The sequence below is a fragment of the Propithecus coquereli genome, unplaced genomic scaffold, assembly GCF_000956105.1.
Source record: "Propithecus coquereli isolate 6110/MARCELLA unplaced genomic scaffold, Pcoq_1.0 Scaffold28, whole genome shotgun sequence".
NCBI classification, from domain to species: Eukaryota; Metazoa; Chordata; class Mammalia; order Primates; family Indriidae; genus Propithecus; species Propithecus coquereli.
In genome coordinates, this window is record NW_012148396.1 from 13,098,161 (window position 1) to 13,119,398 (window position 21,238).

The 21,238-nt window shown below is 48.7% G+C and overlaps 2 protein-coding genes across 2 annotated transcripts in view; both read left to right on the plus strand.

Annotated features, from left to right (window-relative positions):
- Positions 1-6,870, plus strand: part of ZNF16 (zinc finger protein 16) — a 7,277-nt gene extending 407 nt beyond the window's left edge. The window contains exon 2 of the mRNA XM_012648025.1: positions 4,684-6,870. Coding sequence (XP_012503479.1) covers positions 4,684-6,506 — 1,823 coding nt within the window. The 3' untranslated portion in view covers positions 6,507-6,870. The remainder of the gene's footprint in view (positions 1-4,683) is intronic.
- Positions 6,871-20,445: 13,575 nt separating this feature from the next.
- Positions 20,446-21,238, plus strand: part of LOC105813324 (zinc finger protein 252-like) — an 8,864-nt gene continuing 8,071 nt past the window's right edge. The window contains exons 1-2 of the mRNA XM_012647964.1: positions 20,446-20,496; positions 20,854-20,980. Of these exons, the coding sequence (XP_012503418.1) occupies positions 20,461-20,496; positions 20,854-20,980 (163 nt within the window). The 5' untranslated portion in view covers positions 20,446-20,460. The remainder of the gene's footprint in view (positions 20,497-20,853; positions 20,981-21,238) is intronic.

Consider the following 21,238-nt stretch of genomic DNA (forward strand, 5'->3'; position numbering starts at 1 on the left):
CAGGAACAAGAATTGAGAGGAGTGGACCCACAGCATGGTGCAATCTCTGGGGGCTACTCTCCGCCTATCATGATGGGCCTGGGCCCCTCGGGAGGAAGGGCTGCTTGCCAGGCATTGTGGGCTCACTTTGCCTTGGGGTTCAGCATCTTACCCCTTTATACCTACAGCCCTGGCTCATGAGTCTGTGTCCCCATGGCTGACTCTCCCTCCCCTTGGGTTGCACATCAGGGGACATAGCATCAATCCCTGGGATCTGGAAGCCCCAGGACCTCTTCAGGTCTCGGGCTGCAGTGGGAGAAGAAGAAGAGAGGAAGAGACCCCTCCATGATAGGAGGATAGATCCCTGGAACTAGCCTTTCTGAACACTCACCTGTGTCCTTGCTGGGTTTCAGGTTCCAGCCATGCCCAGCCTCAGAGGTCGCCATGAGGAGGCAGAGATGGAGCTCTCAGCTCCAGGACCATCCCCTTGGACCCCTGCAGCCCGGACCTGTGTGAGTGATGCTCCTACTGTGACCCACGCTGCATCTGCAGTCAGTGGTCTGCTCTGCTCTGGTGATGCAAAGCTGGAAGCTGTCCACCCTCACCATCAGCAGCCAGGTAATAGAATTGTTCTCCAATGATGCCCTTATTCTGAAGAGATGATGTCCATGCCACCCTGCACTTATGCCTAGGAGGCATCTGTTTCATCATGGTGGTAGTGGTGGTGGTTTGCAGTTTGAGGTTGCAGTGAGCTGTGATGACACCACTGCACTGTCATCCAGGTGACAGAGTGAGACTCTGTCTTATTTTTATTTTTTTTAATAGAGACGGGGTCTCATTCTCGCTCAGGCTTGTCTTGAACTCCTGAGCTCAAGTGATCCTCCTGCCTCGGCCTCCCAGAGTGCTAGGGTTACAGGCATGAGCCACTGTGCCTGGCTGAGACTCTGTCTTAAAAACAAGAACAACGACAACCAAAAAAATACAAATAAAAATCCCCACCACAGTGAGATTACCATTTCCCACCCACTAGGATGTCTATGATATTAAAAACAAAAGATAACATCTTGAGGATGTGGAGAAATTGGAATCCTCATATGTTGCTGATAGGAATGTAAAATGGTACAGCTACTATGGAAGGTAACTTGGTGGTTCCTCAAAAGTTTGACCATAGCATTACTGTATGAACCAATAATTCCACTTCTAGATATATACCAAGAAGAATTGAAGACAGGTACTGAAGCCAAGTGCATGTATATCATATTCAGAGCCACATTATTCACAGTAACCAAAAGATGCAAACAGCCCAAATGTCCTTCAATGGATAGGTGGATAAATTGTGGTATAGACATATAATGAAATATAATTCACTCTTGAAAAGAAAGTAAGTACTGATCCCTGCTACAGTGCAGATGGCTGAACCTCTAAAATGTTATGCCAAGTGAAAGAAGCCAGACACAAAAGGCCACATACTGTATGATTCCATTTATATGAAATACCCAGAATAGGTAAATTAATAGAGGCAGATACGGATTGATGATTGTCGGGGGCTAGAGAGAGGGGGAGATGGGGATAAGCTGCTTCATGAGTAAGGGGTTTTACTTCGGATAGATGGAAATGTTTTGGAAGTAGAGGTAGTAGATGCACAACATTTGATGTACTAAATGCCAATGAATTGTTCACTTTAGAATGGGTAGTTTTGTAGTATGTGAATTTCACCTGAATAAATTATTAAATAAACTGAAGACAAGTTGCTGTGCGAGATGGAGGACTAGGGAGCCCCTGAGTGTGAGGTTCCTTTTGGAGTCTGTCCAGCAGACAGCCTGGCTGAGGCACCAACAAGAGCTAATGCATCACAGTCACACATGGCATTCACATGAGTGTGGATTTATGACTTGGATTATTATCTAAGCTGTGTCCCACAGGTCTGTTTTGTTCTAGAAGGGCTCAGAGTCCTCACCCTTCTCCAGTTGGGTGTCAGAGTACAGTGCAAGCAACTGTATTTGCTTTCAAATCTTTTTGTTCACCTTTAATTCAAATTTTACTGACTTTTTAAAGATTTTCGTGAAGGGAAATCATATTTTTTATTTTATATTTCCTTTCTTAAGAGGAACTTCCCTCATTTTTTCCACAGTTCTTATATTGCAGGAAAGAATTACGTCAAATTTAGTAAGTCCAAAAAGTGATCTCCCACCATTCTCACCTACAGAATTCACTTCTAATTCATGTGTCAATAAAAGACTCTTTTTTCTAAAAGAGTCTTTTAGAAAACTCAGGCTAAAAAACCAATTCCCCATTGCTGCCATCTCCTGATTTCCACACCATTTTCATCTTGTCTCAATCAGGAGTCACCAAATCTAGCTAGTGGACTGTTTGTATCACCTGCAATCTAAGAATGGTTTTGAGGTTTTTCTCAGGGTTGTTTTAAAAGCAATGAAGAAGACCATATGACAGAGACCATATAGCCACAACACGTAATGGGTCCTCTCTGACACTTCACAGAAAGCTTTGCTGCGTAGTTGCCACAGCCTTCTTTGTCCTTCCCAGTTCGGCCCCTTCTCCACACAGCCAGAAGAGGGCAAGGGGCTCCTGAGTCAGGGTCTTAAGAGGGGGCACAGCAAGCCCCAGACTGCCCCTGGTGGGGCTGAGGCCTCTTGTCCAGACCTTTCCTGTCCCAGCAGCCCACACTTCCCCCCATAACTCGTGGGAGTCCAGCAACATGTAGATGCCACATTTCTTAGACATCTCCTGGAGCCAGGGCTGGGGCTTTGAACTTGGGGAGTTGAGGCTTGTGGGGAACGTGGAGAGGGCTCCCACAGCCCATGTGGAGTATGTGGCAGGAAGCCTGCTGAGGGGCAGCAGGAAGGTAAAGAAAGGCACCCAGGGCAGTCCTGCGGGAGAAGAGAGGGTTGGTGCCAACTCTCTGGGGTGCAGGGAGCTATAGGGGGTATTCCAGCTGGAGATGCCACAGTGCAATGTGTCTGGGCCACAGGTATCAGGTAACCTGAGCATGAAATATCACCAAGAGATCGGGGGTGCGGCAGGCAGAGGGGAAGGTCCTGTCAGGGTTAAGGTGAGAGCCACGTCTGTGGCCATGTCGGATCTACATTGACACCACTGGTGGCACCTCAGGAACTGATGTGTTCCGACTAGAGGCAGAACACTGTTATGGCAAATTCTGAAAGTCCCAGACAGGAAGAGGCAGTGAGGGAGCAGGACCAAGGGGCGGTGGTCCCAAGGAGGTGGGTAGGGGGCTGGGGGTATCTTTGACTACCCACCCAGCATTACTGACTACAGCCAGCTAGACAAGGGGTTCTTCTAGTCCTGGGGACATAGTACTGTGTCTGGGAGTGATCTGGGCAGTGTAGGAGACAGAGGGAAGGGATGAGGAGAGTGAGGGAGCTGGGAGTTATGGATGATGGTCAGGGAAGGGCTCTCAAGTGTATTTGAGCAGAGGCTGGTGGAAGGGAAGGAGGGAGTGCAAGGGCCACGTGGAAAGTGTTCCAGGCAGGGAAGACCCTAAGGTGGGTGTATTCCCTGCTTTGCTCAGGGAACAGCAGGACAGAGGTGGGGAGAGGTGTGGTGAGGTCTGGGATGGCCTGGGTCACACAGGCCTGGAGCCACTGGGAGGGTGTTTGAGTGCTTGATGGTGCCGTGTCTGATGTTGCCAGGCTGTCTGTAGACAGGAGGGGATGTTAGAAGACCAGGGAAGGTATGCAACATCCAGAGGCCATGTGGCCTGGGTTGTCAGTTTGAGTGAGAGACTCGAGATCATCATTCGAGTGAGGGATCCAGGGGCATGAGGGGTTCTTTGTTCTTAAGGTGTGAAGAGAGGAGAGGGAGATGCCAAAGCCTATCTTCTGGCGTGACAGGGAGCCTTATGCATGTTTCTATGTTCAGAAAGATGGGCACAACTGCATGCACATTGTTACCAGGGCCAGAAGTTGTCCAGCAAACTCCAATCAGAGTTGCAGGTTTTAGGGGGTAAAGGTGGCTTTGACAGGCCAGAGCAGTCTCGGTTGAGTGGGACAGCATCTGACGTTTCACACAGGTCCCTACCATGAGGGGGAGTCTTTGATGTGTCCGTGAGCTTCTTGGCCCAGCACACCATTGTGCCACTTGGCTCCGCTGCCTGCGGCAGGGCCACTCTCCACGCTAGTGACTCCTAGGACAGCTTGAGTGCCATAGAGAGTGTCTGAGAGAACCAAACAAGCCTGACAGGCTGACGCCTGGCAGCGAAGAAGAAGAAGGGGTAAAATGCGTAACAGTGGAGTGTAAAGTGTGGGCTGTCTTCCTGGTATAGGTGGGAGAGGTGAGAAGCACCTGGATTTGGGATGCATTCTGAGATAGAGCTCGCAGGACTTGCCAGTGGCCTGCTGTGGGTGTCAAGGACGGGGGTATTGGGAGCACCCAGGCTTTTGGCCTAAGCCGGAAGGCAGACTGCAGGAGTGTTTCCTGAGGTGTGGCACCCTGGGGAGGGAGGGTCGAAGATCCACCAAGCGCCTCTTTCTCAGCTACAGTTCCTGTGCGGCCTTTCCCCCCAGACACTTCTCCAGCCCCTCTCTGGTCCCTGTGGATCTGGACTGCTGCCCCCAGTGGGTCCCCTGCTCCCCTCACCTCCACCACAGAGGGGGCTGGTGGCTCTGCAGACTTGCCATCTGTTTTCCTGCTCCTGCGACAGCAGTTCCTTCATATTTCTTGTTTCAGATTGTGACACCAGGACTGAGGACAAGGAGTTTCTTCAGAAGGAAAACATTCCTGAAGATTTGGAGTCACAGGCAGAAATATCAGAAAACTATACTGGTGATGTTTCCCAGGCACCTGAGCTTGGAGATCTCTGTGATGATGTATCAGAACGAGATTGGGAGGTCCCTGAAGGTGAGAGAATGGTGCAGTCCTTCTCCCAGGAGGGGGACTTCACACCAGCGACAGTGCCCCTTAGGAGCCCCTTAGGGGAGAAAGATCTGGACTGTAATGGTTTTGACAGAAGCTTCAGTTTGAGCCCAAACCTGATGGCTTGTCAGGGAATCCCTACAGAAGAGATGCCACAGCCCTATGACACGTGTGGCCAGAGCTTCCAGCATAGCATGGACCTAACTGACCATGAGGAGGTTCCCACAACCGAAAGCCCACTCATATGTAACGAGTGTGGAAAAACCTTCCGAGGAAACCCCGACCTTATTCAGCATCAGATAGTCCGCACTGGAGAAGTGTCCTTTATGTGTAATGAATGTGGGAAATCCGTCAGCCAGAACTCAGTTCTTAAAAACCATCAGCGATCTCAAGTGAGTAAGAAAGCTTTCCACGGGCACTCAGGTCTTGCTGGGCACCAGGGTCACCACAGTGGTGAAAGGCCTTATGTGTGCAGCGAATGTGGAAAAGCCTTCAGCCAGAACTCAAGCCTTAAAAAGCACCAGAAGTCTCACATGAGTGAGAAGCCCTATGAGTGCAACGAGTGTGGGAAGGCTTTTAGGCGGAGCTCAAACCTCATCCAGCATCAAAGAATCCATTCTGGGGAGAAACCGTACGTGTGTAGTGAGTGTGGGAAGGCCTTCAGGCGGAGCTCAAACCTCATCAAACACCACAGGACTCACACAGGTGAGAAGCCTTTCGAGTGCGGTGAGTGTGGGAAAGCCTTTAGCCAGAGTGCACACCTGAGGAAGCACCAGAGGGTTCACACTGGAGAGAAGCCTTACGAGTGTAGTGACTGTGGCAAGCCATTCAGTCGGGTCTCCAACCTCATTAAGCACCACCGGGTTCACACTGGAGAGAAACCCTATAAGTGCAGCGACTGTGGGAAAGCGTTTAGTCAGAGCTCCAGCCTTATTCAGCACCGGAGAATTCACACTGGGGAGAAGCCTCATGTGTGTAACGTGTGTGGAAAAGCCTTTAGTTACAGCTCGGTGCTCAGAAAGCACCAGATAATCCACACAGGAGAGAAGCCGTACAGATGCAGCATCTGTGGGAAGGCCTTCAGCCACAGCTCAGCTCTCATTCAGCACCAGGGCGTGCACACAGGTGACAAGCCCTATGAGTGCCGTGAATGTGGGAAGACCTTCGGTCGCAGCTCCAACCTTATCCTTCACCAGCGAGTCCACACTGGAGAGAAACCGTATGAGTGTACCGAATGCGGAAAAACCTTCAGCCAGAGCTCAACTCTCATTCAGCATCAGAGGATTCATAATGGGTTGAAGCCCCACGAATGTAACCAGTGTGGTAAAGCCTTCAACCGAAGCTCAAATCTCATTCACCACCAGAAAGTTCATACTGGGGAGAAGCCCTACACATGTGTTGAATGCGGTAAGGGCTTCAGCCAGAGTTCACACCTTATACAGCACCAAATAATCCACACTGGCGAGCGGCCCTACAAGTGCAGTGAGTGTGGGAAAGCCTTCAGTCAGCGGTCAGTCCTCATCCAGCACCAGAGGATCCACACTGGGGTGAAGCCCTATGACTGCACTGCCTGTGGGAAAGCCTTCAGCCAACGGTCAAAATTGATTAAACACCAGTTGATTCACACCAGGGAGTAGCCTGTTGGGCTGGTAGGAGGGAACTGAAACATGCTTTCCTCTCTGACCCCTCTCTGGCCATTGTCTCAGCCTGCTACTTCCCAGACCTGAAGATTGGGCTCTCTCCCTGACCCTCTGCCTGACATCTCATGACCACAAAGCCTGGGACCCTCCTTTGAATCATCCTTTACAGGCTCCCTTCCCACAGCTGTTGCTTTTGCCTCATGGGACCTCTTGGGTTTTGTTTTATTTTGTTTGTGTTTGCAGTTTGTGAGCAGACAACACATTGTTAGAAGGGAAAAGATTATGGAAGCTCAATATTCAGAAATAGAGTTTATTATTGTAACCAAAAATTACCAAAAAAGTAAAGTGACATTTGGTTTGAGATAACCAGTAGTTCTTTTGTTTGGTAATTAGTCATAAGGGGTGAGTTCACTGTCAGTGGTTTTAACTGATACTTTGTTTATATAAAATCAAGTTGAGTTTTTCAGATCTGATGGCTCTGTCATCCTTCCAAGTGGTACCTACTCATTACCACCAATTCCTTACCCTTCCTGGTCCCTCCCATTCCATAACTTGGACCCAAGACTCCCCCCACTGCCCCGCATTCCTTTGTGCATATCTGCAGTCTGAGATTAGCTTTCTCATCCTCTCTGCTCTGCTGTAACTCTGGTCCCCATTCCCCCACCCTCCCGTGGCTGCTGGACAGTTACATGTGGCTGCTTCCTAGCTTCCAGTCTCTGCCACAGAGGGAGCTGTCTGTGCACCTCATTTCTTTACCCACAAGGTTCCAGGCTCAGTCTTTTCCCAGAGGCATTCATCACCAGACATTTATGGAGCACCTTATTAGGTGCCCTGCTCTGGTGGCCCAGCTGACCCACCCATTGTCCTCAGTATCCCAGAGCTGTGCCCTGTCCCCTGAACAGGGAGAACTCAGCCCAGATATGACATGTCTGTCACCGGGGAGGCCCTTTGACACCAGCTAGAAAGTCTGGGGGATGTTGCATGGCACAGTTCCATGAACTATAACCTGCAGGCCAAAGCTGGCCCACTGCTAACACAGCCATGCCAATTTGTTTACAGATGCCTGGCGCCTTTTGCACAACAGAGTTGAGTAGCTATGTTAGAAACCATATGGCTCACAAAGCCAGAATATTTACTTTCTGGCCCTTTATAGGAAAGTTTGTTGACTCTGCTTTCAGACAGTACCCTGTGATCTCAGATGGCTATCAGGGGCTGGATTTACCTAGGGGATCAGAGCTCTCACAGGAGTTGAGGTGCATTTTGTGACCAGGGGGCTATTCTGTGCTGTGGAGTGATTGCCTGTGTACAGGTGAGTGGTTCCTGGGCAGTTTCCATAGCCACAGAGGATCCATTCCTCCTTACCTCTCCTGTACCGTGCAGTAGGTCCTTGAGAGACACAGGAATTAAATGAGCTGGTGTGTGCAAAGTACTTTAAATTGTGCCTAGTTCTTGGCAAGCTGTGTTAGGTATTATCATTAACAGAAAATAAATATCTCACAGAATCTCCAGGAGAACTGAGGAAATAGGCTGGGGGCCAAGCTTCCAGGAAAGATTCCAGAACCATTCTGTGGATCTGCTCTGCCAAGCCAGCTACTGTGCACTTGGGAATCCCACTGCTCTGTGACCCAGGCCAGCAGGCGGTTGTTGATTAACCTTGTTTTGACTAAGTGTCTTCTGCAGATACATCTGAGCACCAGAACTGACTCTTGTTCTCCACTAGCGGCAAGGGAGGCCTGGAAGTGTAGATTATGGCTTCTGTGTTGCAAAGGCTTATAGAGAGCTTCCAAAATGTAGAGGAGGTTTTAAGAGATTTTGAATAGTCATAAATGACAGGTGTCTGCTATAACCTACATCTTTGTAGTTTTTTTTTGGATTCGGAAATAATTTCACACGGAAAAGTAGTAATAATACCACAGAGAACACCCATCCCTCTTCAGTCAGATTCCCTGGTTAACATTTTGCCACACTGGCCTTACCATTTTCTTCTCTTTCTCCCTTTCTAGAGATAGACAGACATTTTCCCCTAAGACTAAGTTGCAGACATGATGCACCTTTACCCCTACATATATCAGCACGTGCGTCCTAGTGTTACCAGCCATTGAACTCCTCAGTTCTTGTCTTCTTGCAATTGAAGGATGAAAGCAAGAAACAGTTTCGAAGCAGCAAACAGCAAAGTTTATTCTGCAAGTGCACCTCCAGACGTTGATGTGGACTTCCAGGAAAGATTAGCAAACGATAGTACACTCCAGAGGGGAACAGGAGCAGCACACCCCCCAGTGGACAGTGGCACTGGGGTCTCTACATCCACCGTTATCTTGCAGTGAGTTTTCTTACTCAGCATCCGATTTATTTACGCAGCCTGTTCCTCACCTCCTTTGCTCATGTCTCATTTCCTACCAAGCTAACATTTCCCCCTCAAGGATTTGGGACCCTGAATTCTTTCAAGGGTTATGGGCATTGATTCCTTATCTGTAACTACTTCCTGCTGGATGGGGGCAAAATTGAGTCTGGGTCCCATAATCCTTGCTGCCTGTCAGAAGAGTCAGGGTTAGGGCCCGTGTTGGGATATGCTGTGTGGTTAAATCTAAAGCATTTAGGGACTCGTTACTTGTGGGAATCGGCTGAAAACCCTGCATCACCAGAAGCTTTGTCTGGAATTGTTTTAGTCTGGAAGAGACAAACTTAACATGAAGATTAAAAGCACAATGGCCTAATATTAGGACCATCACTATTACAGTTGAGGCTGATATAATTGGTGTTAGCCAAGATCCCAGCCATCCTCTGAGGGACGCAAAGATTTGTTCCAATGGTGAGATTCCACCATTCCCTTGTTTAATGTTTTCAAGTATTTTTATATTATAGGGGACCTTCTCACAATGAGGACAAATGATTAGCTGGGACTTTTTCCTTGTTGTTTTAACTAAAAATTTCTTTCTGATTATAGACAGCTTGATCACATACAAATTTTCTTTCTAAATTCTCTTTCACAAACCTTATCACAACTTACACAGACCATCTACAACATGCTTGGACTTTATGTTTTGTACTAAATTTTCCTTTCTTAAATAACCAGCCAGTTTGTTTGAGGACAGAAATTTACTATATAAGATCTTTTCTCATGCAAAATTATTCTCTTTTTACCTTATCAAAAATACATCTTCATATCCTTAACTTTCTTCACATCTCTCTCTCTCCTACTTACTGGCTCCTTCTTGCTTTAATTCTCTAACTCTCTATTTTGAATCAGCTTATAAATAACTTTTGAATTAGATAAAATTATTCATAGGGTCTTTAAGTCAAATCTTAACAGGCTGAGCATTTTTGGCTTGTCTTGGGACTTCCCAGCCCATACCACAGTATCAACTAGTTGAAGAAACTGAGGATCTAATTGTTGTTCCAACTTTCTCTCCTTGAGAACTAGGATAGGGAAGGAAGTTTCACCACCTAGACAGATCATTCCACCCCATTTTGAAAGGAGATCCCATCCCAGTAAGAGAGTAGGGCATTCAGGCATTACCAAAAATTGATAGGTGAAAAGGAGATCACCCCACAAACAGCACAGTGGAGGTATGAAAGGTTTTTGTTTGGTCTTACCTGTTGTTCCAATAACCCGACAGGAAATGGGAAAGAGAGGTCCTCCATAAGAGGTCAACAACAGAGCCCTTGTGTCCATAAGAAAACTGACAATCTTACCTGACATGTCCAGGGTTGCCCTAGGCTCCAGCCCCCTGATGTTGATTGTCCTTGGGGAGGCCAGCCAGAGCAGAGGGCCCCTTCAGTCCAACGACATCAGAGGGGAGGGCTCTGATCCCGGTCCCCTTCAGGCCTGGGGACAGTCCCTCTTCCAGTGTCCAAGCTCTCCACAGGCTGGGCAAGGCGTCCTGGGGGTCCTTGGTGAAGTTTCTTTCTTTGCCAGTTGAGTTGGGGCACTCGGCCTTTTAACATCCCATTTCTCCACAGTGGTGACCTGCTCCAGTAGGTTTTCCGTTTGGGCAACCTAGAGGGGGCTGGAAAGCTGGGGCCACAGCCAAAATCTGTTGGGCCTGTTTCCTGTCTCTGTGTTTCTCCCTTTCCTGCTCTTTCTCTCACGTTCCTGGTTGTTAAACACCTCATTTGCCTTCTCTGTGAGCTGATTGGTTGGGGTTTGGAGTCCCATAGCCAATTTTTGAAGCTTCCTTCGAATGTCAGGCTTCTGTAGAGGGGCTGACTGGTTAATGAAATGTGTTCCCAGGAATGTGTTCCCTGTCCCTCTGAGGACTAAGGGTCCATGTTCATAAACTTCCTGACTCCCTCCACCAGCCATTCATGGAAGAGGACAGGGTTTTCCGTGGCCTCCTGGGTTGTTTCCCTTGTTGTATAGGTCACTGGCTTAACAATGCACTTTGTTATCCCTTCCTTTATACACTGAGCTTCCTGTATACACTGGGTCTAATGTATAATTCTTACACAAATCCCTGCTGTCCCTTAGTGCCATGAAGGCCTGTACGTGCGACACCTCAGACCATTTCCCTAGTCTGTGGCAGACAGTGTTATGGGAAAGGTTAGCTGTTTGTTTTGCAGGTTCTGAAGAATGTTGGAGACTACACCCGAGAGGTGATGCCTGGGAGTGCTGAGTTGCTTGACTCCCCTTTTGAGAAAAAGGCACAGGATTGTTGGCATCCCCCTACCTGTCCTGATGCCCTGGGAGGAGGTGTCCCTCCTCACACAGGCACTACCCTGGCCCCTCGTGGACCAACCTGAAACGTGGGCTAGCATGCCTTACCACGGCCTCCGCTTTTCCCTGCTTCATGGGTGATTTCCAGAATTATCCTCTAAGTCCCCATGTGCCCATGTTCTGTACGGGCTCCTGCCAGATTTATGGTCCAGTGATGGTTTAGCCTCTCCTCCTGCAGTACCTCCTTCAACAGGACCATGGCACTCACAAGTAGCAGGGGAGGTGGTTGTCCCAAACCCCTCCAGACTTCCTCTTTGACCCTCCGCAGAGTCTTAACCCGTACTACCCAGAAGAACCACGGATATTCCCGAATACCTCTCCCAAGGGTGGTATTCACCTAGCATTCATAAGTGTTTTACTAAGTAGGAGACAAAGCACAAATCCGAAATCCCAGGGTCCCGCATGGCATCCCTTATGCCAGTAGGCTAGGCCTTCTCCATGCAGGAACAACAAGGACTCTTAGGACAAGGTCAAAAGCATGTGCTCCAACGGCAGCAAATGTTCCAGAAAACAAAGTCAAGGTGAGAATAGAAAATCAAAGGGAAACCATACCTTAAGTCTTGAGATCCAAGTCACAGCACCAAATGTGTTACCGGCTGATGAACTCCTTGGTTCTTGTCTTCCCACAATTGAAGGATGAAAGCAAGAGACAGTTTTGAAGCAGCAAGCAGCAAAGGGGAGGCAGACTGCCAGGAAAGATCAGCAAACGATAGACACACCAGAGTGGGCTAGGAGTGGCACACGCCCCAATGGACAGTGGCACTGGGGTCTCTGCATCCTCCTTTTTCTCTTGTCTGGCCTCTCCTTCATGACGTCACTACTTTTCTTTTTTCTTGACTAATGGAGTTGTTGTCTCCCTGCTGTCGGGTGGGGGCAGTTTTCGACCTTATACAGTTAGGCTGGAATGTGTTGTGTCCAAAGCCATTGGCAGGTACTGCAATGTATAATGTGCCCTGTGTTTCTGCTGTTTCTTGCGATAGTTGTGGTTACCCTTGTTATGGTTACAGTACGTTCTCTTACTCAGGGTCCTGTTTGTTTACGTTGCTTGTTTTCGTATTTTCTCTGCTCGTGTCTCGCTTTTCTTACGCTAACATTCTGTGACACTTATGGCTACCCTCATCTTGCAGTGAGTTTTCTTACTCAGTATCCCATTTGTTTGCATGGCCTGTTCCGTACCTCCTCTGCTCATGTCTCAGCTTGAAACTATTTCAAAATTTTAAAAAATGTATGTTGGTAGAAGTGAATGAATACACATGTACAAATTTTTAAAATGTAGATGAGAACTGAGAGGAGCCTGCACTCAGGCAAGGGCGCTGGGAGTGGAAGAGGGAGCAGTGGATGCTGGAAAGAGCTTTGGGAGTAGAGCACCTGGACTGACTGGATGTGGGGAGGAGGGCAGGGTCTGGGGTGATGTCCCCTGGGTGCCTGGCTGAAGCATCTGCCAGGACGAAGCGGTCATAGCCTGGATTCAGAAGGTCAGAGAGAGGCTCATGTCCAGCATGCTGCTGGATCCGTGTAGGCCCTGATGTGGGTGGGCTGCCAGGGAGAGGGCAGGGTGGGGGCCTGGGACCGCATGAGCAGCCCACAGTTAAGTCCTACAGAGTTCCAGAGAAGGCCTGACCATGGGACCCACTGCCAGGAGAGTCACATTCTCAGCAGGATTCATCGTCAGTCACTTTCCCCACTGAGGATTCTTTCCATTTATGCTTTTCAACTTTACTTTGAAACTTGTTTCCTAGGAACGCATCTTAGGCCTTTTTGTCTCTAGTTTCAACCCTGATGTGGCTCTGCTGCACATTTGGATATGTAACCTCATGTTTAACTTGCTGTTCCATTTTAACTAGAACCAGTGAGAAGGAGCCACACCATCCTGGCAACCAGTCCCTGATCCTGAGCGAACTCATCTGCACAGGGTTGGCCAGGGCCTGGGCAGGACCTTCTGCACTGATGAGGTTCTTACTCTGAGGAAACCGAGAGGGAGAAATCCATGCAGAGGCTGAGACCAGCACTGCTCCAAGCTCCGGAACCCCAGGGGAGATAGAGACCCTCCCAGCTGTGTCCTGTGCCTGGTTCTTGCCGTCCACTGCCCATCCTTATCCGCTTTGTGACCCGCTGTTCCCAGGTCTGGGCAGCATCGGGACTCTCCAAGGAGACAGCAGTGGCTGTGAAGAGATCCCAGGAGTTGCTGGCATCCCCCCACCCAGCCCCAAGATAAAGGCTCCTCAGCAGGCCATCAGGAAGTGCCTTTTGGTTGTCATGCTGCCCAGCTTGGTACTGGTCACCCCTGTCCAAGGTCTGACACATGACTGTTCCTAGGCTTTGGAACATAACTCTTTGTTCTCTGACCCATTACCCCAATCCCAGGTTATGGAATGACCCACAACTTCCTGGTCATGTCCTTCCCTAGCCACCTTTCGACCACAGCAGCCCATGTAGTCCAGGCCCTGTGTAGGGTCACTCCACATGACATCTGACTGCTGCCTCCCAGGGCAGAGTCCCCCCTGCTGAGACTTGATGCCTGCTGTTGCTCCATGCTGCTTCTATCTGCCTTCTTGATGGTGCCCCATGAGTCACTAGGCCTGATCCTATTGTCCATACTCTCGTCCCCTCCCTTGCCACCTGTCCTGGCGACCTCTATGATGCACTCATTGGAAGAGTGGGGGTGCTCAGCCCCGTCCCTCCACATGTGTACATTGTCTCTGAACAAGCTGTTTACTCATCACTTTCACAAGTATTATTGTGGACTTGGCCTTGAAGACAAATGCGGCCCCTGCTCTCTCACAGAGTCTGTAGTCCAGGGGGCGCACCCCAGGGATAAGGTTTGTCCTTCCATGTTCCCCTTGCTCAGGATTTCTTGATGGACTGGAGATTGGGGTGAGGGAGAGGGAAGGTTGCAGATTTGTAGGTTTCCGGTTTCCAGAAAAGGATATCTGGGATGTGGTATCGAGGCACTGGAGGAGAGCAGGGTTGCACAGGAAGATCATGGATGAACTTTTTGACATGTTGGCTTTGAGATGACTTTGAAATATCTAGGTGGGTATATTGGTAGGCAGTTGGGGTGCAGGTTTGAAAGTCAGAGAGCTAGAGTCTCACTCTGTTTCCCAGGCTGGAATGCAGTGGTGTCATCACAGCGCACAGCAACCTCAAACTCCTGGGCTTCAGCGATCCTCCTGCCTCCGCTTCCCAAGTAGCTGGAATGGCAGGCTTGTGCCACCATGCCCAGCTAATTTTTCTTTTTTTTTTTGTGGAGAGGGGAGTCTCACTCTTGCTCAATCTGGTCTCAAATTCCTGGGCTAAAGCGATCCTCCCACCTAAGCCTCCCAAAGTTCTAGAATTACGGCATGAGCCACTGTGCCTGGCCCAAGTTGGCTATAATTAAAAGGGAAATTTTTGGATAAAAACAACAAAATTTTCTTAAAATATTAATTTGTTCTTAATGAAATTACATGACATATTAATTTTATTTCTGTAACCTGTTTCTTTTTTAATTAAAAAATAATTTTCAAACTCACACCTTAAAAGTTCAACTTCTTCCATATCTTACTGATTTCAGCTTTTTCTCCCCTTAAAAAGACTGGGATGGTAACTCTCACCTTCAGCTTTTCATTGGGTCTTGTACGATTTTTTCCTTTGTGTGTTATGGGCTGATACTAGAATGTTTTATCTTAAAGGTTTTTTAAAAAATGTTTTCCTGGGCTGGGCGCGGTGGCTCACGCCTGTAATCCTAGCACTCTGGGAGGCCGAGGCGGGCGGATTGTTTGAGCTCAGGAGTTCTAAACCAGCCTGAGCAAGAGCGAGACCCCGTCTCTACTAAAAATAGGAAGAAATTAATCGGACAACTAAAAATATATAGAAAAAAATTAGCCGGGCATGGTGGCGCATGCCTGTAGTCCCAGCTACTCGGGAGGCTGAGGCAGAAGGATCGCTTGAGCCCAGGAGTTTGAGGTTGCTGTGAGCTAGGCTGACGCCATGGCACTCACTCTAGCCCGGGCAAAAGAGTGAGACTGTCTCAAAAAAAAAAAAAATTGTTTTCCTCCAATATAACTTAATACTATATTCTTGATATGTCTAAATTGATTATTTAATATGGTTAGAAAACTTCTGTTGCTAAGGGTTGTTCCCCTACTCAAGGTACAGGAGGCACCTGCACAGATAGAGGACAAGAGTGTCCTCAAGTGACTCTGACCTTATTATACCATCATTACCATAAATTAGCATCACAGATTGCCCCCCAATGGGTTTTGGGAGCCATGACACATATAGGTCTGAACAAATAAAGTAAAAAACTCCCCTGCCTGATGGATGGGAGGAGACAAAATTTTCAATGGCCAGTGGGACAGCAGCACAAGAATGAGGAAGTCAGAAGAAAGAGAAAGAGACCTGGAAGAGACCCCAGTGCCACTGTCTGCTTGGACACATGCCCGCTCCTGCCCGCTTCTGGAGTGTAATATTGCTTGCTAATGTTTCTTGATACTCGCCTCCAGGTCTGGAGGTATACTTGCTTAATAAAGTTCTTTCACTTTGCTTTGCTGCTTTGGTGTTTGGTTTCAATTCTTTGTCTCTAAATACAAGGACTAAGGACAATCAGTTGCTGGTAACACCCCCACTACTTGTATAGAAAACACTGCAGTTGTAAATCCCAATATTGTGAGTCTATGGATAATATTGCTGTTGTAAATGTTAAGACCGGTTTTTGAGGTGTTTTTCAGACTCTATATTCTGGGGACCTACTGACGCCAACCAGACCCATGGACAGGTGTGGGAAGAGACCTAATAGCCCTGAAATCCCCTACCCAGGAAATCTCCCAACTAAGAAGATAATTTCTGCATTTCAACCCTAAGAGTTCATCCCCTACCAATCGAGTTCATCTCCCACCGATCAGCAGACTCAATTCCCCAGCTCTTTGTTTGCCAAACCACCTTTAAATGCCTTAGCCCCCAAATTCTCGAGGATATGGATTTGAGAAATTACTCCCATCTCCTTGCTTGGTGCCTTGCAAAATAAAACTCTTTCTCTGCTGCAACCCCTGCTGTCTCATTATATTGGCCTTCACTGGCTGGTGGGCAAGGGACCCAGCTGAGCTGTAACACCACTCAGTATCCTGTTCCTTTTTGTCACTCCCTTGAAACATATGCTCCTGGCTTGTGAACAGAGTAGTGTTTCCCTGCTTGTCATAATGACTGCTGCAGGTTAAGACCCCTTCACAAGAAATAAAGCTTTCGTTTTTTAAAAAATATAAACCTCGGATTTGTTTGTTTTTTTAAATTAACACCACTGTCCCGCTGAAGACAAGCTACCTGCTTTCCTTTCCACTCTTGTGGTGGGTCCTCCCGCCCTCTGTTTCTTCTTTGATTTGTCTCCTAATCCTACCATTCTCTCAGTGGGCCAGCCTTCACCTGGCCCACATTCCTTACCGATGTTGACCCAGATAAGTGACTGAGGCAAAAATCTCAATCAATGGAGGTTTATTAAGCCAAACTGAGGACGTGGAGGGGAAATACAAACCACAAGCAGACCTGTGGCTGTTTTTTCTAAGGGGAATTTGAGAGCTTCAGCATTTAAAGGCACACAGAAAGGAAAAGGGTAGGGTGCGCTGATGAAGCGAAGGTTACATTCTTGTGAGGCGCAGGGAATCTGCATTTTACATAAAAGAAGGGGAATGTTAGAAAAAGGGAGTGAAGGAAGAATCAATTATGTAGATGTCCCTGGGTAGGTGAAAAAATGTCCGATTCTGTCTTGTCTCCAGTTCTGTAAAGATAAACTTGTAATTCATTATTAGTGTGTATCACAACAGGCTTTGGTTTTCCGGTGTTAGACATAGTTACAGTTTGCATGTTCTTCTTTATGGGAGGTCAGCAAGGAATTTCCTTAATGAATGATCTGTGGGGCCTGTTCTTCACGGTGCCTGAGGTCTTTACCTTCTCTTTTGCATAAGGAGTTGGGGGGATTGCCCCTTAGATTTTGGTTTTCTTTTACACCTGCCTGAGCCTCATCGGACTTCTCCCCCTATCTCCCCCTATCTCACCACACCCCTGGCCTATACGACACTGCCCTGCCTTCCTGCAAATGCATCTCAGCAGCAGGTGGTTAGTTTTCAAACTCCAGCTCCACCGGAATAGGTATTGTACCTCTATGTGCCTCGTTTTCCTCATTTATAGTGAGGACAGAAGCCCTTCAGTAAGTTAAGTAATTTAATACATGAGAAGCTTAATACGTGAGAATACGATGAGTGCTAAGCACACAGACGCGAGGTGAATTCTTAGGTTTATTGCTACTCGGAGCTGGACGAAAAGGCGCCCGAGAAACGATATTGGGCGGCGATACTTCCTAGGACAGGAAGGGCGGGGTCCAGAGCCTCAGAGGGGAGACCCGGGCCGGGGAGCGTCCACTCTCCCCTTCCCCAGCCACAATGCCTCTGCGGAACGTCTGCGCCCTCTCGCCCGCGGGTCCAGCCGGACAGCTGGTACAGGCACTGAAGAGCTGGGCCGCCAGAGCATAGAGTACTCCGAGCCGCCTAGAGCAGACCTACAGAACCTTGGGATTCGATTGGCTGGTGAGCTGAAGGGCAGGGCGGAATTTCAGACCAGCCGTTTCCTGTCGGGGGGTGGGGTCTGGCTTTCAGCTGCTGGGGCACTGGCGCTCTCTTTTCTTCCCCTCCGTGGCCCAGCAGAGTGAGTCTCGGGCCGGGGCGCCTGGCGCGGATGTGCCGGAGCGGCGCTGGGGCGGGTGGGGATGGTGCCGGGGCTCAGAGGGGCCAAAGGACGCGCTCCGCAGCCTCGGTGAGCCGGGGAGGACGCGCCGAGGGCGGCATCGGAGCGTCGAGCGCCCACTTTGGTTGGTTGAGGGGCGGGCAGGGCGCGGGCAATGTGAGGCCCGTACGGAGACGGTGAGGCTTGCAGGTCCCCGCACTCTTATGGTGGTTCACGCTCCCGGGGAACACTGAGGCAGGGCACCCGGATGGATAAAATGGCCTCACAGAGGAAGGGAGTTTGGGGATCGTCAGGAGGATAAGCCAAATTGTGCTTTTTTTTTTTCAGAAGAGAGAAAAGTACATTTCACTTAGCAGGAGTAGATTAAGTGAAAGGGTAGAGCTGTGCAGTGAAGGGGTCTCGATTGCTGGAGGAGGAGGAGAGGGAAGGGAAAAGGCAGGATGACATCCCACACATCCGCTAGAACAAGCCCAGCATTCATTCAGTAGGCACTCAATAAACATTGACTTATTGATAATAATTAAGACTTAGTATTTTTTGTTTGCGGTTTGCAAGCACTATGCTGAGTACTTTCTACATATTCTCACTTATTTCTCAAAATAGTCACTTAAGGTAGTAATGCTAGTCTCCTTTTATGATATGTGAAGCAACTCAAGTCACTTATCTGAGACTTCTGCGTTAGTAGGCGGTGTATCCAAGATTGGAACACAGTCCTGTTGGTGTTCAGAGCCTACACTCCTAACAGCGGTGTTACATGCGCCCCAAATGAGTCTGGGTGTAAAGGCAGAAGACATTAAGAAGGACCACTGGTGGTACACAAAGGGTGTGAGCAGGAGGGGGCCAGTCAAAGGAAAGCCCTGTTTGAGAACTAGGAGGCTGCCTTTGACCCAGGTGTGTCCAGCTGGAGAGTCTGTGAAGATCCTGGAGTGATGAATCCAGTGGACTGTGCCTCAGTAAGCTTGAGTTCAGCTGCCAGTCAGAGAATGTCCATCCAACAGAGGCTTAAGTGATGAGGATGGGACATCAGGGCCCTAGAATATGTCTTCAGGATTCTCTTGGCTTTCCTTCCTGTTTGCTCCAGACGAGGTGTTTCTCCTTGTTTTCCTTTCTATCATGAGAGAGGAAAAGTCCTTCCTAGAAGCCTCTTGGCGAACTTCCCGTAACATCTTATTGACCAGGACTGGGCCTTGCAGTCACCTAGGGCCAGAGGATCTGGTCACGGGAAAAGGACACGTTTCTTCTTTGGTTAAACTAAGGGGTCTGTTTTCATGGAGGATGTTGTGGGGAGGTGACTGGCTGTGTATGCAGAGACCAGTTGGTAAGATTTTTCTGGGAGTGACACCTGATGTCACCTGTCAGCGCTGGAATAAAACCAGGTCAGTCGTTTTAAATGTCGTACGTATATTGACAGTTCACAGTGTGTACCTAGGGACTCTCAACCTCTCTCCTGAATTTCGGACGTGTATATCCAAATGCCCTAATTCTCCACTTGCAAGTCTAATAGGTATCTTAAACATAACATGTACAAAACCACTTTAAAATTTTACCCTTCAGACCCTCCTACAGTCTTACTAATCTGAGTAAATGGAAATTTCATCATTTCAATTGCTCAGGCCAAAAATCTTGTTGTCTCATTCTATATGTAATTCATTGGCAAATCCTATTGACTTTGAAATGCATCCAAAATCTGACCACTTCTTTTCACCTCTGTCACGACCAGTCTGGTCTAAGACTGTCATCCTAGCTGGATTATTGCTAGAAACTTCCAACTGTTTTTCCTATTTCTCTTCCCTCCCCCCGTCCCTCTCCCCTGCTGCCCCCCAGTCTGTTCTCGAAGCAGCAGCTGGAGAGGCCTCATTTCAGGTCATATCACTCTCTCTAGACTTTCTTAGAAGGTACCCACCCTCTTCTCTCACTGTCCCCACTCTGCCTCAGCCCCCCTGGTTTCCTTGCCCTTCTGTGAACACAAGTGGGCTTGTACCTCAGGACCTTTGCACTTGTGCTCCCCTCGCCTGGGGTGTACCTTGCTGAGGTCCACATGGTGCCCATCTTCACCCCATCCAGATCTCTGATTTGATATTGCTTTGTCAGAAGCATCTTCCCTTGCTGTCCAGTGTAAAATGTCTACCACCAATGGCTGCCTTCTGTTCTTTCTATCCTTTGTCATCATCTGACATAGGCATTGTGTCTGTGTCACATATATGTGTCAACTTTCCCATTTCATTTGTGCCCTGCCTTAGAGCAGCAGCCAATCTGTTGTCCTCAGCTGTTTATCCTCTGCCCAGGACCTCATAGGTGGGCCTGAGATGCATCCCATTGTCTCCCCTGGCCAAGTGCACTGTCTAGGTCCTGGCTTTCATTTGGTAGCCTTGGGATGTTGTCATACTGGGGGCTTCAGAGAGGCCTTACTCCGGAGGTGTGGAGGGGTGGGGTGGGGAATTAGGGAAAGGATATAATCTCAGAGGCCACTTTTCCCTTTCCCTGCAGCACTGCCTACCTTCTCAGGACAAGCTCAGAGACCTAGTGATGGCTGTCAAGCAACTCCTTCCTGGCGGGCTCCAGGTGAGTGGTCCTATGGAGACTCTCCCTGTGGTCTCAGCCCTTTCTTGGTGGGAGTCTTGCCACAGTTCTATCTATGAGGGGCTGGTCCTCGAGGGTAGACAGCTCCTTATTTCCACCGATGTCCTTAGCCCCTGAGTTCAAGTTCCTGAAATGTAGTCCCCACTGTGTCTTCCCAGGCACAGTAGAGGAAAGGGTCAGGAGCACCAAGACAAGCTAGTGTGATGCCTGCCAGCTCACTCTAGTGGGGAAGACAAGTGCATGTACTCAGGAATTTACCAGTCCTGAGCCTAGGACCCTCTCCCCCAGGGCTCAGCATGGGCCTGACCCTGGGGTTGCAGCAAGATCTTTTCATTCCAGGTCTTGGTTTCCTTTGAAGATGTGGCTGTGTTCCTCTCCCAGGAGGAATGGGGCCATCTGGGGCCCACTCAGAGGGGCCTGTACAGGGATGTGATGCTGGAGACCTATGGGAACCTGGTCTCACTAGGTAAGTTCCCTCCCTGGGACTCAGCTCCTGGGCTTCCTGCTCCATGAACAACCTTGAGGACTGAGTTTGGGGCTCAGAGGCTCCTCACCTCCTGGGCTAAAGACTGAGCATTTTGACCCTGGTTTGGTGCAAGCCTGGTCTGCATAGAGGTGGGGATGGGTGGTGCTGAGACCCTCCCCTATTTCTTTGGAAGGAGAATATCATTCATTGCACACCTAGCATATTCATAACCCCAAATTAATCTTCAGGCATCGTGTT